This window comes from Haliotis cracherodii, unplaced genomic scaffold (genome assembly GCF_022045235.1).
Source record: "Haliotis cracherodii isolate W230 unplaced genomic scaffold, xgHalCrac1.p SCAF_8, whole genome shotgun sequence".
Classification (NCBI taxonomy): Eukaryota; Metazoa; Mollusca; class Gastropoda; order Lepetellida; family Haliotidae; genus Haliotis; species Haliotis cracherodii.
In genome coordinates this window covers 53102277-53119919 of record NW_027266341.1, presented here as the reverse complement: position 1 = coordinate 53119919, position 17643 = coordinate 53102277, and the positions used below count along the sequence as shown (strand labels likewise).

Below are 17643 nucleotides of genomic sequence, written 5' to 3'. Positions count from 1 at the left end.
GTGGAAGAGAGGAAGCGTCAGTAACATGAAGTTTTCGAAAGTTACATACATGATGTGAAAATTAACATTAGAATTGCCGTGTATAACGAATATTCTACTTGATAATGTATGTTAGTACTGGGGGTAAAATCATTGTAACTTGTCCAGGTATTTAACGTGTGGAATAAGTATTCATACTGTGTATTACATTTCTACATATATGTGTGTAATTAGTGCTAACAATGTGTGTTACTTGTCTAGGTATATAATGTGTGTAATTAGTGTAGATAGTGTGCATTACTTTTTCAGATAATACTTATACACAATGTGTGTAAGAAGTGTCGCAATGTGTTTACTTGTCTGGGTATATAATGCATGTACTTATTTCGACAATGTGTGTTACTTCTCTGGGTATATAATGTGTGTAATTAGTGTCGATAATGTGTGTTACTTGTCTAGGTAAATAATGTGTGTGATTAGTGTCGATTATGTGTGTTACTTGTCTGCATATATTTTGTGTGTAATTAGTGTCGATTATGTGTGTCACTTATCTACATACATAATGTGTGTAATTAGTGTCGATAATATATGTTACTTGTCTAGGTAACCAATGTGTGTAATTAGTGTCGACAATGTGTGTCACTTGTCTACATACATAATGTGTGTAATTAGTGTCGATAATGTATGTTACTTGTCTAGGTAAATAATGTGTGTCACTTGTCTACATATATTTTGTGTGTAATTAGTGTCGATAATATGTGGTTCTTATTTAGGTACATAATTTTGTAATTAGTGTCGACAATGTGTGTCATTGTCAAACAATATAGTGTTTGACATCAAGAACATCGATCTACGCTATTGGGATTCGATAATGGGTTTGCTGAAGATCAGTTCTAACTGGGATCTTCACGGGGCGTATATAACGTGTGTAACAAGTGTCGATAATGCGTGTTAATTGTGTAGGTATGTGTGATTTTCGATTTGTTAATAGTGTCTTTGATATCCGTTATATTATTAGCATAATATGTGTGTAGCTTTACTGAGAGGTACTAAATACACATATAGGTTTTCATGCAATATTTCCGCAGTTTGGTTCTATGATATATTGAAGGGTCATTTTGATGAACCTACTAGCTGGCGTGGCGAGGTTCGAATCTCATATTCTTCAATCGTATGGTCGTGGGGATTCAAACACAACCGTGTTCGAAATTCAAAGTAATACAGACAGGTCGATGAAAATATTCTGAAACCATGGCCCTGTAAACGCACGCATTACAGGAAAGCTACCGTCGTCATCTACAATGCCATGACCGACACACATCCAGAGGAACCAATGCTAAATGACTGAATGACTGAATGGCTGAATGACTGAAAGACAAATGTCTGCTCACTTCAACGTCTAGTAGATAACTGTTTCCCGATTGCATGGTCAATTGATGACAAAAGGTCACGTTGATAAACCGGTGCGCCTCATGCCAGAAGGACAAGGACAACATCGTCAACAATCTTCGCAATCGCAAATATTAGTCATTGCATGTTGATTCATTTATGAGATATACATCATATGTTTTAAGATTTGCGGGTATTAACGAGTATTCGATGTCCAAAAAACATTGCCACATTTGGTAGGAACCGCAAAAGGTTAATTTGGAACAATTAAGAAGTAAAATCAGGATTTGAAATTGCCAACAGGGTTGGTTAACAAAGAAGTGCTCCTGAATAAAACAAATTCGCGGTGCAGGGGTCATCAGAAAAATCATGGTCTAACGTAGAATCGATACCCCTGAAATTCTTAAATGTCATAGTATAATGCCATTCATTTAACATTTTCCGATGAAAAGGGCACTCTGCATGTTCAGGATGCCACTTGTTTTTACATATTCTGGTTTAAATATGCTTACTACGGGTTTTAGTTACAATGACCTCCGTGCAAGCATCCCTCTGCAGCTCACGCCACTGTCCTTGTCCTTGACCTTCTATGGCCGCTAGACGGCAGCACTTGTGCAGAGGGTTTGCCGAGCGTTAAACAGATCATCCGATATATGGTTCATCTATTTTGTTTGTTTGTTGTTTAACTCCGCATTCAGCAATATTCCAGCTTTATGACGGCGGTTATGAGTCTGGACCAGACAATCCCGTGGTTGACATCATGAGCATCGATCTACGCAATTGGGATACGATGACATGCATCAACCAAGTCAACGAGCCTGACCACCCGATCCCGTTAGTTGCCTCTAACGACAAGCATAGTTATCTTTTACGGCAAGCATGGGATGCTGGAGACCTATTCTACACTTGATCTTCAGGGGAAGAGTTATAATAGATAATTGATTGATTGATTTCTGATAAGCGCCGCACTCAGCAATATTCCAGCCATATGACGGCGGTCTCTAAACAATCGAGTCTGGACCAGTTATTGCGCAGTCATGCGTAATTGGGATACGATGACATGCATCAACCACGTCAGCGAGCCTGACCACCCGATCTCGTTACTGATGTTATACTGATTCCGCGATACGAAATGCTCGGTGAGGGCCGATAGGATACTACGCAGGGCCAGGTATAGAGTAACTTTCCAGATGGGGGAAATGGTTACACTGTGTGTTTGTGTTTATGATGACCATGTTTTTGACGTTAGAGCTGTAAGCTTATCGAAACTTTCAAATAATCGACCAAATATACGGTGTTTCATAATCTCAATGCTTTTCTAGTTGTCATAAAGGGACGCTGGATCGCGCCATCTGTTTTAACAACAAAACTTTGTTTGAGTGAGTGAGTGAGTGAGTGAGTGAGTGAGTTTGGTTTTACGCCGCTTTTAACAGTATTCCAGTTATATCACGGCATGTCAGCTTAATGTGGGAGGAAAGCCCGAAGTGATGCAGGTCTCAGACCTTTACCACTTCGGTGAAACCCACGAGCACGGGTATGGTGCTGACAAACCTAGAAACATAATCGGGGCGAACCGGGACTCGAACCCACAATCATAGTTTTCTGGTGTGCCCAAGGGACGCAACTCTGCACAGCGAATCGCTGCGCCTTGGACAACTGGGACACCCGTGCCCCCACTTTGTTTGATGTCCTAAAATCCTGAAATTACTGTTCCCGAAACTGCTGGAAAAATAATTTGTCAACGAGTTTTACACTAAGAATAGTAAATAGTGTATGCCACATGCCCCTCACAGCGACCAGTTTTAATATCACCGGTATTATATAAACAGACACATCACAATCGGTCTTTACATGTCTTAGTAAATGTGTGATAGAAACGTTATCCGTATAGCTCTGGTATTTGACATGTATTCGTGGAGTTTAGAATAACTACGTGGCTTTCAAAATAATGTTTTTGGGTTATATTTAGGAGATATACCATGTAAAATGTGACAATATGTAACAGACTGATGGTCTAATCAACACAATGGGTTGTGTTTTAGCATGTTGTATCACCGAAACGCTTCAATAGCACACATGGTATCTATAACTGAACTATTAAAGGTAGCTGAAACAAGCCACTAGTCTTATGCACTGAATTAGTGCATTCACAAGTTGAGTCGTGTGAAGATCATGAGCATAATATTCCTTAAATACAATACATAATTTTTGTTTTAAATAGTTAGAGAGGACATCGAAGGGCACCTACCTTTCCCTGCTAGAGCCGCCGGCTGGAGAGTGTGTGTGTGTGTGTCTTGGGGGGTGGGGGGGGGGGGGGGGGGGGGGGGGTGGTATCGTTACTGAACAGCCCATGTTAAGAGCGTCTGGAATGGAGTAGCTCACATTGAGGAGACATTCCACATTTGATGAGTTTAGCGCTTTGAAAGTATTTCAGTACCGCTCAAAGTTTGCTAAGGATCTCCAGGCATTACGTCAAATTCTGTGTATCAGTTAAAATAGCAAAAGAGGAGTTTGCGTGAGCACATTTGGGGACGACGATCTGTGAAGTCTTGTATACCGATTCATCAGTGAAAAGTACTTGACCCTATTCTGTCCAAATGAGGGGATCTTCAGCCCAATCCTAACGTACCTGCATGTGTCGGGTGTGTCTGTGTAGGAACGTTAAAGCCGCTGACGTTCGGCAGAACATGGGTGTGGTGGCAGTGAAGTGATGACGTCGTTCTGCAATCAGGAGAAACCTTCCCGTAGTAGGGTAGATTGGTTTAGTTTGTAGTTTAACGCCGCACTCAAAAATATTCCAGCTATATGACGGCGGTCTGTAAATAATCGAGTCTGGACCAGACAGTCCAGTGATTAATATCATGAGCATCGATCCACGCAATTGGGATCCATGACATGCATCAACCAAATCAGCGAGTCTGACCACCCGATCCCGTTAGTCGCCTCTTACGACAAGCATAGTCACCTTTTGCGGCAAGCATGGGTTGCTGAAGACCTATTCTACCCCGGAATCTTCACGGGTCTGGTAGAACGCTGTCGGCCACCTGTATGTCGCTGGGTAGCTGATCCAAACGTCTGGTATTGATTCCATGTCATGTTGACCACACTTTGACTTACACCAAAGACTTTTTGCAACATGACGTTGTGTTGATCCAGCTTCAAGCAAGCCTATGCAGCTGCCTAATTCTTCGCTCGTCAAAAGACGTCTTTGACGTTGAGGAGCATAAAGCATCAGTTGATGCAATCCTTAATGTTTGTTAATCTTTATTTGTTGGATGAATATTTTGATTTCGTCAAAACCTGATCCTAAGCGAACTTTGAGTAGTATATAAAGACGTGTTGACGTTAGGAGGGAGGAAAGCCAAAAATGACACGTGTCGAAGCTATGCGTAAACCATTTAGTGAAACCCACAAGCTCGGGTTTTTACCGACATATACCGATGACATTTATATATGGGCTTCGAGCCCAAGTACTGCATTTTCTTCAATCAAGGGGCGCAACTCAGTACATGTGCTTAGGTCACCGGCTCTCAAAGAACCCCTGATAATGAACAAGGCTTGTCATTTATTTTATTTGAAAGGTGACGGTTTTGCTTTTTTCATATTTGCAATATAATTTTATCATATTATATCTGCTTTCGCACTTAATGCTTAAAACGGTATCAGTACTTGTGTAATTATATCCAAGAATATGTTGTATAATTTACATATTAACAATCAATATATTTGTTCTTGTTCAAGGTGAAAGATCAGTATGCATATTTTGTATAGTCTTTTGAAATATATCGTCTACAGATACCTACATTGTAGATATCGCTGCAATGAAATTGCATCACAATGCTTTGCAGACCATTGTGACCATGACGTCACAATCAAATGACATCACTAATGGTTCTGCTGCTGAAGTTGTCAGCAGTACTTTTTAGACTAAATACACTGTTTATTACTGTCTACAAACTGAAAAAGTTGGAAGAGTGTTTTTTTATATCAAATATATGAACACTCGTTGAAAAGTCATGTTGATATATTTGATATTAAAAGACACTCGGGAGAGATTCTCTATATGTCTGCTTAATATGTTTACTGTAATGATAACACACTTGGTTCGGTTGAGTCCATAGAAGTCTACGCCAATAGTAACGTCACCATCTTGTGTGTACACAGGGCAGCGATAGACCGCCTCCGTGGTCTAGTGGTGGAGCGTCCGCCCGGAGAGCGGAAGGTCCGGGGTTCAATCCCCGACAGCGTCATACCAAAATACGTTAAAAGATGGTACTTGTTGTTACCCTGTCTGGCGCTCGGCATTAAGGGGCTAAAACAAGGACTGGTCGGCTCGGAGTCAGTATACTGTGTCTGAGTGGGGTATTCATATTAAACTGCGGCATGGTATCTCAGTGTGTTAGCACTATAAATCGGCATCAGTCCGGACTAGTACAAGCAGCCACACACACACATGTACATGCACGTCGCTATATAAGTGCAATAATCTTGGACGCGACGTTAAACCCCATTTCCCCTCACCCACCTCAAATGCAAGTAATACATCCAGCGGCCCTGTGTGTCAACATCTGTGTCCCAGACAAGTAGGTTGTATATGTATCGACAGGCACATCGGATATAGGAGCTACTGTGCATCCGTCTGACTGTGTTCATGTGTTCCGACAACACTTAATACAAGTGCTACAATCAGTGAGGGTGGCCTTGACACCGCTGGAGAGACATGGAGACATGACATGTTTACGCGGCAACTATTCTGCATATACGCATGCCTCCACACCCCTTGTTTTGCAGTTGTAGATTACCATGTGCAACCTGACACGCCGTGACACCTGCGTGTTTTACTATGGGACTGACCAACTTTTCGATATTCTAGGGGTGGGTGGTGCTGGACAAAAACGTATGTGTCTCACTTCAAACTATAGGGAAGACCGACCCATTGATAATCTAGGGGTCGGGTAGGTGCTGGGTATCCTAACAAATAAGGAGGTCCAATAACGTGGTTTGGCTCTATCTTTCAGAGGAAACTATTTGCCTGGTTGAAGCTGTGACCGATGGAGGATGTGGTCCGAAAACTTACGATTAGTTTTGCCCGTGGGACTCCTTCCAGAGAGATGTTATGGAACGTTACGCTGACTTCAATCGTTGTTGGTTGTTGGTTTGTTGTTTTACGCCGCACTCAGCAATATTCCAGCTATATGACGGCGGTCTGTAAATAATCGAGTCTGGACCAGACAGTCCAGTAATTAATATCATGAGCATCGATCCACGCAATTGGGACCGATGTCATGCATCAACCAAGCCATCGAGCCTGACCACCCGATCCCGTTAGTCGCCTTTTACGACAAGCATAGACGCCTTTTACGGCAAGCATGGGTTGCTGAAGACCTATTCTACCCCGTATCTTCACGGGCTCGGTACGGTTTGAAATTAGACTTCAATATGATGCTCTCGGTGGTGTATGGGAGGCATCACAGCACATCGCAGGGCCCATTTAGTAGTCGCGGATATTAATTTAACAGGTGTAAGGTACCGTGAAGAAGTAATCCGTCCTCAATTTCCTCCAGACCCATGGACGACACACCACTTCACATTAGGTGAGGTGAGGTGAAATTAACGTCGCATCTAAGATTATTGCACTTATATAGCGACGTGCATGCACGTGTGTGTGTGTGTGTGTGGCTGCTTGTACTAGTCCGGACTGATGCCGATTTATAGTGCTAGCTGACTGAGATACCATGCCGCAGTTTCACACGAATACCCCACTCCGAGTCCTTGTTTTAGCCCCTTATGCCGAGCGCAAGACAGGGTAAAAACAAGTACTATCTTTTAACGTCTTTTGGTATGACGCGGCCGGGGATCGAATCCCGAACCTTCCGCTCTCCGGGCGGACGCTCTACCACAAGACCACGGAGGCGGTACTTCACATTAGGACAATGTGAAGTGAGACTTCAATGGACAACAGAACATCGCCACACTCCCTTGGCCTGCTGGGATGACACCTCACGACCCTTCCTCAACCATCTTGTGTCGTGGATGTGGTTCCGTTGTCAAGCTTGTGTCACTGCTGTTGATGGCCAAACCAGATACTGACTTGTGAAATGACAACTGACCCCACGTCACTCTCAGTTTAACATGAGCACCCCACTCTGACACTGTATACTGTCCTTGTTCAGCCCCTTAGTGTCGAGTGTCAGGCAGGGTAACAACAAGTACCATCTTTTAACGTCTTTTGGTATGACTCAGCCGGAGATCGAATCCCCCACATTCCACGGGCAGTCGCTCTTCCACTAGACCGTGTATGATATGACGTCTACAGAGAACCTGGTTGACACTGTATGATGAATTTGGTTCATGGGCATCAATATATTGTTCTGTTGCCAAACCGTTCTTTGTGTGCGTTTATTAAATACTTCGCATAGCCAGTAATACACAGGAACTTCTTCCCGTTAGTACATCCCTTTCTCTCACTGGTGAGTGCACCGGTGCCTTTCTGCCTACACTTCCCAAGGACCACAAACAAGTATGACTAACATTCGCAACTATTCGAGGACCATCACACTATTGGCGAGTGAGTGAGTGAATGAGTTATGGTTTTACACCGCTTTTAGCAATATTCCAGCAATATCACGGCGGGGGACTACAGAAGTGGCATTCACACATTGTACCCATGTCGGGAATCGAACCCGGGTTTTCGGCGTGACGAGCGAACGCTTTAACCACTAGGCTACCCGACAGCCCCTACTATTGACGAGTTAGGATTAGTTGAAAACTGATGGTGTGCTGCTGTACAATATAGACTATTGGGTGGTTCCATGATGAATGCAAATGATTCAGTTCCAACTAACATTCATCTGAACTTATTTCAATTTTTGTTATAATGTATGTAATAATCTGTGGTAGCTCCAGAGGGAACAACTTGTGAACTCTTATCTGTGTTTCACGGTCTATAAATTGTGCAGCGCAAATCACATGCAAAAATGCGTGCATTTCCCCCTTGTCCATCCTTTATAACCACCATATAATGCAAAAAGACCAAGCATTTCACACTCGACTTTGTAAAAGGACAGGACCAGACAACCCAGTGATTGACATCATGAGCATCGATCCACGCAATTGGGATCGATGACATGCATCAACCAAGTCAGCGAGCCTGACCACCCGATCCCGTTAGTCGCCTTTTACGGCAAGCATGGGTTGCTGAAGGCCTATTCTACCCTGGAATCTTCACGGGTCTCGATTAAGTGAACTCCAGGAACTCCGGGTAGGCGTTACCACTGGGATGCTTGGTGGCAAGACATCAACAGACAGGCAGTGTCCATGACCGAGGGTCACTACTCAAGTGCAGGACTGTGTGGGGAGGGGGAAGCATCATGGTATGGGGAGGCTTCAGTTATCATCACAGGAGCGATCTACACGTGTTCCGAGGGTCACTACTCAAGCGCAGGACTGTGTGTAACAGGTCGACTGGTGGGGAGGGGGAAGCATCATGGTGTGTGGAGGCTTCAGTTATCATCACAGGAGCGATCTACACGTGTTCCGTCAGCGTGTGACTGCTGTCGTTTACAGGGACGATGCTCATCGTAATCACGTCAGGCCTCTCTTCCTGGGTCAACCTCAACTCTAGGTCTTTCAGCAGGACAACGCTCGTCCCGATACAGCACGGGTCTCTATGCACTTCCTCAGGGTGAATAACATTCCTGTCATGCCCTGGTCGTCTTTGTCAACGGACAATGGAGCATATCTGGGACGAGATTGGGAGACGTCTTCAGGCTGCAGGTCAGCCACAAAAACTTCAGGAACTAAAAGCCTTTTTGGTGCGTGAGAGGAAAAGGATTCCTTAAGCCTTCTTCCAAAGACTTGTCGACTCAATGAGACGGCGATGTGCGGCCTGTATCGCAGCTAACGGAGGCAACACATGCTATTGATTGACACAACAGACACTGTCTTGTCATGTTTGTGTTTGGCGGTACCCTGTTTTCGGGGGTGATTTTCCAATAATGGTTGTCATCAAACAATTAAAGCCCATTTGTTATCAAATGTTTTCTCTGTTATCGTTTACTTATATCATCTACATTTATTTTTTTGATCTTAACGTTATCCGTGTGTTATGTACAACTAACGTTTCTTTTGCAGTTGAGTATATATATATATATATAGTCAACACAATGTTGAAAAAGTCAACTTGAGAAGGGACAGAGCAAAATTAATGTTTGTTGTCGACAGGAACGCTCAACTTTCTGCACTGGTGTAGCTAATGGGTAACCATTAACTGAACGAACAATGTACAATGCAAATATTATGAATCGATATATGAACGAAAGGTGTGTCAATTATCAATGGAAACGCTGGACCTGACATAGACAAACAGGTGCAGGGACATAGCTGTTTTTTAACTTGCCTGCACAAGAAACCCATGTACAATTTGGGGAGAGGGCCTATACTCGCGTGACAGCCAGTTTAACTTATCCAGCATAAATAGAAGAAGGCCAGTGCTCCGCGGTGGGACTAAACTCGCCAGACAGCCAACTCCGGGGTGGGCTTATACCCAGAAGACAGACAACTGTCAGACAACTGGTGTGTGTGTGTGTGTGTGTGTGTGTGTGTGTGTGTGTGTGTGTGTTTTAGCGGAGGGCCCAGTCGTCTAAGGCGCCGCGGTTCGCTGTGCAGAGTTGCGTCCCTATGATTGTGGGTTCCGTTTTACACATCGAGATTTTCCATAGCATGAATGAAAATTAGGGGAGATATATATTAATCAAAATACCAGTGTCGTCTTTCTCCGACGTTATCAAAGACATAAAACCAGCCATGACGTCAAAATGGGTGGGGGGTTTGATAGCGGAGGACCCAGTCGTCTAAGGCGCCACGATTCGCTGTACAGAGTTGCGTCCCTATGATTGTCGGTTCGAATCCCGGTTCGACCCGATTATGTTTCTAGGGTTTCACCGAAGTGGTAAAGGTCTGAGACCTGCATCACTTCGGGCTTTCCTCCCACATTAAGCTGACACGCCGCGATATTACTGGAATAGTGTTAAAAGCGGCGTTAAACCGTATTCACTCACTCACTCATTAGCTCTCGGGACATGCCTTATTATCATGGGAAAACTGGTTTAGAGAGATGTACATGAAGTGTAACTGCAGCATGTACGTATTTCTTAGGATGCGTAATAGTCAATATTATAAGTTCATATAACCAATGTCCATGAATAGCCGTTTCATTTTATTTTATAACTAAAACTGAATATATTACTTTAACGAAATGGATAATATTTTTCGGTGAAATATATAAACACATTTCTGAAAGAATTGTCTTTGTCTTGGTCTTGTCGTTTGATACAATGAACAGTGATATCTAACGATTCGCCAGGTGCGCGCGTTAGTCACAAACAATTTACGAATTATTCCTCTCGTTTTGCATTATATAATCAATGGGTTTATTCTTTTTTCCATATTGTGATCACAGGATATTAAACTGTTTACTATATTTCTCCAGGAATTGTAAAAAGTATAAACACAGAACCCATGCCATGTACCCCGTTGGTGCAACCTTAAACGATTATCCTGATAATTCTATACCATTAGGGCTATCTTCGCAACTTTTATTGTGTAATTCTGAGACGAAATGAAGAGAAATAATTAACATAATAATGAACAAATATATGTCCAATATTGAATATAATTTTGGCTGTTTTGAAATATTCTTTGGGGTATTTCATTACGTAAATTGATGCCAAACAGGTGCGTGTGTGGTCCAATTATGTTACACGATAAACTATGTAATTGTTTTCATATTCAAGACATTATTTACTTGGTGAAAGCAGTCATTTTATGTTGCTTTGAAAAAGCGTCAAACACATCGAGATTTTCCATACCATGAATGAAAATTAGGGGAGATTTATATTAATCAAAATACCAATGTCGTCTTTCACCGACGTTATCAAAGACAAAGACGTCAAAAGGAATGGTGTTGTTTTTGGTATTTCATTACATTTGATGATAAGGCTAGTGCTCCATTAACAATGGTGAAACATTAGTCAAATTACACTTAAACAATCAGGAGAATGTTGGAATCTAAGGACTAAGTTATAGGAGAGATATGGCCATCCATTTCTCTATTACCTCTTTTTTTTATTAAGTACGATTTCATCATTTCTTATTGTTTTGTTTTTTTATAACTAAACGTATACAGTTTCAATATCGATATTTGTGTGGGAATAGTTTGGTTCCTCGTGAACAAAACACCACGAAAATATACTGTCCTTACCCACAGCTAATTCTCACTAAGTGACCTGAGTTACAATAAACTAGTGCTAAGCATAGCGGAGTTATGCACCCTTTTCTTTGTACATATGTAACCTCTCTGTAGCCTTTTGACGACATAGGGTAAATCAGTTATCGTCATTTACAGCATGCTATTTTTGGCATTGAATATATGTCGTTATACATACGCATTCAACTCCATTTGATATGTAGTTATGTCGTTCAGACATTAGGCAGTATTTCGTTCTCTCACAGTTTCCGTAAAGCTTCTAAATAAACCAAAAAAAAGTCTCACAGTACTTTTATCTGTGTACGATAAAAAGCAGAGAAATTTACTGTTTTTCAACGCAAATAAATTCTCGGACAACACTTAAAAGTGTCTTTTTTAAAAACCGGTTTAATAATTGCAGTTAAATTTACACCATCAAATAGGAAATTTAACATTCTCCACCACTTCGTAATTTTATAGCCAGAGGCAGATCCAGTGCCGCGTGAACGCAATTCTCGCACAACCTTCACTTTTCCGATCTTAGGAAAATGTGGGTCAGAAAAAACACCTCGGCATCCAGAAGGCTAGAGTCAGTGACGTCACTACATTGTGACGTCACGTCATTGTCTTAGCCGCATTCGTGAAGACTGGCCGTGTTTTTTTTATAGATGCCAATATATTTGTCTAAAATGGGCTGCAAACAGACCAAGGTTAAACCTTTCAAGCAGACATCTCCCGAGGAGGCTCTGACGGGCAAGATCAACTGTCCTCACGAGCTGTACTACGCCAAGTGTCAGGTGACACCACCCAAACCCCGCCTGTCAGGAGCGGAGATTCTTCAACAGCTTCGAGATGAGGGCTTGGTCCCCGACCGTCAGTCCAGCGGAGGAGTGGCCTTCTCTGTCCCCGCCGTGGAGGGGGTTGTTCCCCGTGGCAAAGCTCCCCGACGTCTGGAGCAAATCCCAGTGCGATGCTTCTACACAGCTGAGAGGAGGAGACAGAAGGCTGATCTGTTCCGACTTGACAGGTAAAATCTTTGAGACGGAGTGTCTCAAAACACTTAAACCATTTTAATTACTAAACATGCCTTTGTATTGATTTCATTTTGAACTAATTTCATATTGGGTGTCTTTTTTATACAGGTTCGTGGAGCAAGTCCAGAGGAAACAACTTGACAGAGAGATAAAGCACAAAGCTGTCAAGGACGAGAAGAAACGTCGCCAGTTCATCAAGAAAATGAAGGCGGAACATCAGCTCCATGCGAGGGAGGAGAAACTGGAGAGGCTGGAGGAAGAACGGGCGGCGAGGAGGAAGAAGCCAGCCAAGAAGTAGACTGAGTGGAGCGAGTGGAACTGAGTGGAGCGAGTTGATGATGGTTGTTAGGATGTAGAGAACAACGGATGATACAAGTACATCAAGAACATTATCTGAAAAAAAAAGAAAAAAAAGGAACAAAATAAAAGCAACAGGCCAAGCGAAACAGGGAGCCAGAAGATGCAGCAGAAAAATATACAGTTCATACGCTTGCAGTCGATAATTTGAAAATCCTTTAGTTTTGGTCCAATTGTTAATCTATAGGACCTCCATTATATAACATGTTATATAATATTTATAATGAGCGTAGGGCAATCATATATATGAACATTAGTAATAATATGTACATACTTTCTTTATACCAGTTATGTATAGTTTATGTATAATTGTTATGGTTGTTGCTTTAAGTTTATAATAAAATATTTTATGTAGTTCATTTCTTGTCTTTCTATAATCTTGATACATAATGTCGACAGTTATTCGAAGGCTGGACATCACACTAAACAGAGTCTATAATTGTGTATAACTGTACATTATTATGGGAAATTCAAATAAGGATTTAAAACATTATACTTTGTTTTCTGGTTTTAGCAATTTACTGTCTAATGCTGCAACATGTGTTTACTTGTTCACGTCGTCACACATTGTCAACAGAAATAAAAATGATCGATTTTGAAATATCAATATTTCCTATAATCGTGTGGATGTATAGTTTACTACAATGAAAGCTGTTAAACTGAGCAAGATACTGTCAAAAGTTTTACCGATATGCAAACAATTTATGTGTGTAGGGATTTTTCACATGGCTAAAAAGACACGAACATTATTTTGAAATGTGTCAATATTTCACATACTAGTTGCATATGTCACCACTATGAAAGTAATTAATTGACAATAATGTGATTCACGGTGTAGGATCAGAACTTCCTTTTTTCAAACTTTTACAGGACTTAACCAGATTAAAGGCATTATTCGACTCGTGTACGATACCTCGTGTTGATGGTGCGTTTGCACAAATATTTCGAGGACGGGAACACCCAGAACATATTCAGCCTTCTTTCAATTTCTCACCTGAGTAGCCTGAGTAACATGGGTAACATGGGTAACATGGGTACATACAGTTTCGCGCATAACACGCCTGATAAACTACATTCCCGAAATAAAGATATCTCATTAAAAAATAGGTATCCACAAAAAACATCAATTAAAATAAAAATTAAATTGGAGCCCAGAACAATGCTTAATTTCAGGAGGCATTCTAGACTTGCCAAATCATTCGAGACTCGAATTGGATCCCTTTTTTTATATATTCTCAGTGTCAGACACTACACTCCTGACTTCTGGCGCAGTCCCATATCATGAGTTCTTCATGCAGGGATGTATTTCTTCCCATGGAACGATTAAAACAGTTAAGTGGATGTTGTTGATGCAAGTGTTTGAAATAATTTAAAAACCCAACAAGACAGTCGGGCAGTTGACCCATAGGTGTTGCCTGCCCATCTTCAAAGTTTGAAGATCCGGAGTAGAATAAATCTTCAACAACCCACACTTCCCATAAAAGGCGACTATGCTTGTCGCAAGAGGCAACTAACGGGATCGGGTGGTCATGTTTGCTGAATTAGTTGAGACATGTCATCGTATCCCAATTGCGTGAATCGATGCTCGTGATATCCATCACTGGATTGTCTGGTCCAGACTCAATTATTTACAGACCGCCGTCATATAGCTGGAATATTGCTGAGTGTGGCATTAAACAAACAAACAAACCAGCGAAGAATCAAAGTTACCTGCATGCCCGCATTCCGACATTAAAATACTAAAAATCGCAACAACAAAAAAGACAAATCGCGTCTTGATTCAGTTGAAATAATGCTAACAATTACTTGAGAATCTACAAGGAGTTGTGATAAAAGTGAATACGTAACTAAGTAGTCTCAAAATTATCTGCCAGACAGATGGAAGAACATTTCATGCAGCCCGACAGAAAAATTACCAGCCCAGACAGACAGTTATCTCGGACACTGGTGGATGCCACAGCTGGCAATATTGCAGTTCAGTCTCATTAAAATTAGATATTCTACTCTTACGATGTCAGAGTTGTGTCCCTTGGACACGCCTGAAATCTATGATCGTGGGTTCGAATCAAGTTCGACCCGATAAGGTTTCAAGGTTTGTCAGCACCATACCCGTGCTCGTTGCTTTCACCTAAGTAAAGCTGACACGCCATGTAATCCTGTTCGAAGTTCACTCCCTCACTATTCCAGTCCTATATTCGATCGATGTCCCTTTGAATCACAAATTTACCCAGCATGTTAGCCATTTGTGCTAAAGTGGTATACATTTTCAACATGCACGTTTTAACTTCTTTTGAGTAATATAAATAGCATTAATGTGTTAAATTATGCCTTGCTTTATAAAATGAAGTATTAACGTTACGAGCACATACACATGTTATTTGAGATAATCTACCACACCCCAGTGACAGCTATACATACGCAATTGGGATACGACGACATGCATCAACCAAATCAGCGAGCCTACCACCAGATCCCGTTAGTCGCCTCCTACGACAAGCATAGTCGCCTTTTATAAACACTATAAACAAGCAAACACACTGATTGAACAAGCAGCCAAGACGGCTTTTATCTTCCGTGTATGTGAGGGGAATGGGATTCTTTCCTAGCACTGAACAAAGGGAGACCACCCATGCCAGACTATTTCTCCGAGTGTATCAGTGGAGATCACTCTCCTACCCAGAGTTCCAGCCAGCCAGCTTAGTTTTAGCCTTGCCGGAAATGGACGATGACGCCTCGTTCTGACTTCGTCTCCGTAATGTAGTTACCGTTGTCGTGGCCAACGTCCCTTCTGTTTTGAACAGATTCACTATCGCTCTTGCTCCTTATCGCTCTGCATTTCGTTGACTACAGCATCGTTTCAAGATCTTCTACTGACAAGATGTTTACAAGGCTGCATATTCAAGGTATTTAAGAATGCAATTATTGTATTTTAAAGTGTTTAGTACGTAGATAAGTACTGAAATTGGCCGTAGTTTGACAGCAGTATCGGTGGTGATGACACTGGCCGCCATTTGTAATTGTTTTGATTCAGAAATGGGTGTCTTATAAATCTCGTGTCTGCTCTGAAATGAGAGCGGCCCGGATATAAATATGACGGACGATGTTGTTAAAAAATTATAGATCAAATGTGTGACATTGTATAACTTTGATATCTATTTATACGTAAACTACTCTTTCAAACGAACGGGCTTGAAATGACATGACTAAAACACATGAACACAATGATGAAATGCCCATTCACCCCTAATAACGCCTGCTCATTGTATCTAGTACTGTGTACTCCTAATCCACCTGTCTGTCTGTCTGTCCGTCCGACCATTCAGGTTCTGGGGAGTAAATAAGAGCTGTACACCTTTCTGTAGAGATATGTTGCAAAATATCTAGATCTATATTTGTTGTCTAGAGGCTGGGCGATGTCTCTTATCGCTATTAAGTTGTACAGTGTAACCTCGTTAACTCGAACCCCTTAACTCGATATATTCATTGAACATGTATTTTAATGTATTATTAAATTTGTTTATTTTTCTTTTCAGCACGGGAAGACATGATCCGGTATCATGTCACTCCTGCTGCGAGTTTATGGCCGTCGCTGGATGAGGAATCCGACTGTGTATGTAGTTTATCTACATCTGTTTCTGATTCGGCCGCCCAATAGGTCACCTTTGTGCTTTTGTCGATGTCCCTTCACGCACACTGTTGACATTGCCCATTTTCTCTGTGTTATTGTGTCCTCAAAAATAGCTGCATGATTCCCCTCCTCCAATTACATGTTTCAAACAGTGGGTCAGAATCTTTGTCTTGTTGTACCACCTTATACAGCTAGGGTATAGCATGTGTAACCTGTGTATCACTCAAACTTTCTTTTCCACACTGTTATTTGAAAACCGCCTATATACCTTGCCCACTGACCCTCCTTTCTTCCTCCCACCCCACTCACTGATGTAGCGTCCCCAGGCTGCGTCCACGACCCCCTCTCCCAACCCTCTGAGTGTTTTCACCGCCTTCTGGGCCCGCCCTGACCACGGTGAGACGCTCCCCGCCCCAGTCACGATCACCTACGTCGACCACTACCCTGCCCCTAGTGATGACGATAGTGACTACTGGGTGTACGAGGACGAGGATGACGACAGCTTCGTGGAGGACCGAGAGGTTCATCCTCTGAAGAAGGCGCTGAGGAGAGTGGCTGCCTTCTGGAGGAGAATCTTTTCGTAGATTTCTCATCCAGTGTGTGTGTGTATGAGTGCGAGTTTAAATGTGTAAATGTGAGAGAGTGTTTTTTGGAATGTGTGACAGATAGCGTGTGTATGTGTGTTAGGATCTATTTTTGCATGTGTGATAGAGAACGTATGTGTATGTATATGTGTGTTACGATGTGTTTTTGCATGTGTGATAGAGGTTGTATGTGTGAGAGGATGTGGTTTTTGCATGTGTTGAGTGTCAATGTGTATGTGTGAGATGGTGAGGTTTTTGCATGTGTTGTTGAGTTCAGTGTGTATATGTGAGCGGATGTGTTTTTGCATGTGTGACAGTAAGTGCAAGTTTGTGATTTTTGTAAGTGTGTGTTTTGAATGTTTGATTGGTTTTAAGTGTGTATGTAGGAGAGTGTTCGTTTCACATGTGTGTTTGGGTGAGTGTAAT

General features: G+C 42.0%; 2 protein-coding genes across 2 annotated transcripts in view; one reads left to right on the top strand and one right to left on the bottom strand.

Moving 5' to 3' along the window:
* LOC139449653 (CD109 antigen-like) overlaps positions 1-3659 on the bottom strand; it is a 33511-nt gene extending 29852 nt beyond the window's left edge. Inside the window, exon 1 of the mRNA XM_071231133.1 lies at positions 3617-3659. The gene's annotated coding sequence lies outside the window, so the exon portion shown is untranslated. The remainder of the gene's footprint in view (positions 1-3616) is intronic.
* An 8623-nt stretch (positions 3660-12282) lies between these two features.
* LOC139450694 (uncharacterized) lies at positions 12283-12946 on the top strand. Its single transcript, XM_071232500.1, has 2 exons — positions 12283-12641; positions 12757-12946. The coding sequence occupies exons 1-2, from the start codon at positions 12283-12285 to the stop codon at positions 12944-12946; spliced, it is 549 nt and encodes a 182-aa protein (XP_071088601.1).
* The last annotated feature ends 4697 nt before the right edge of the window (positions 12947-17643 follow it).

Excerpts from the sequence above, each read along its gene's own strand:
- LOC139450694 (XM_071232500.1), top strand. The coding sequence starts at position 12,283 with ATGCCAATATATTTGTCTAAAATGGGCTGCAAACAGACCAAGGTTAAA. Across the intron at positions 12,642-12,756 it reads GATCTGTTCCGACTTGACAG|GTTCGTGGAGCAAGTCCAGA; the intron begins GTAAAATCTTTG and ends TTTTTTATACAG.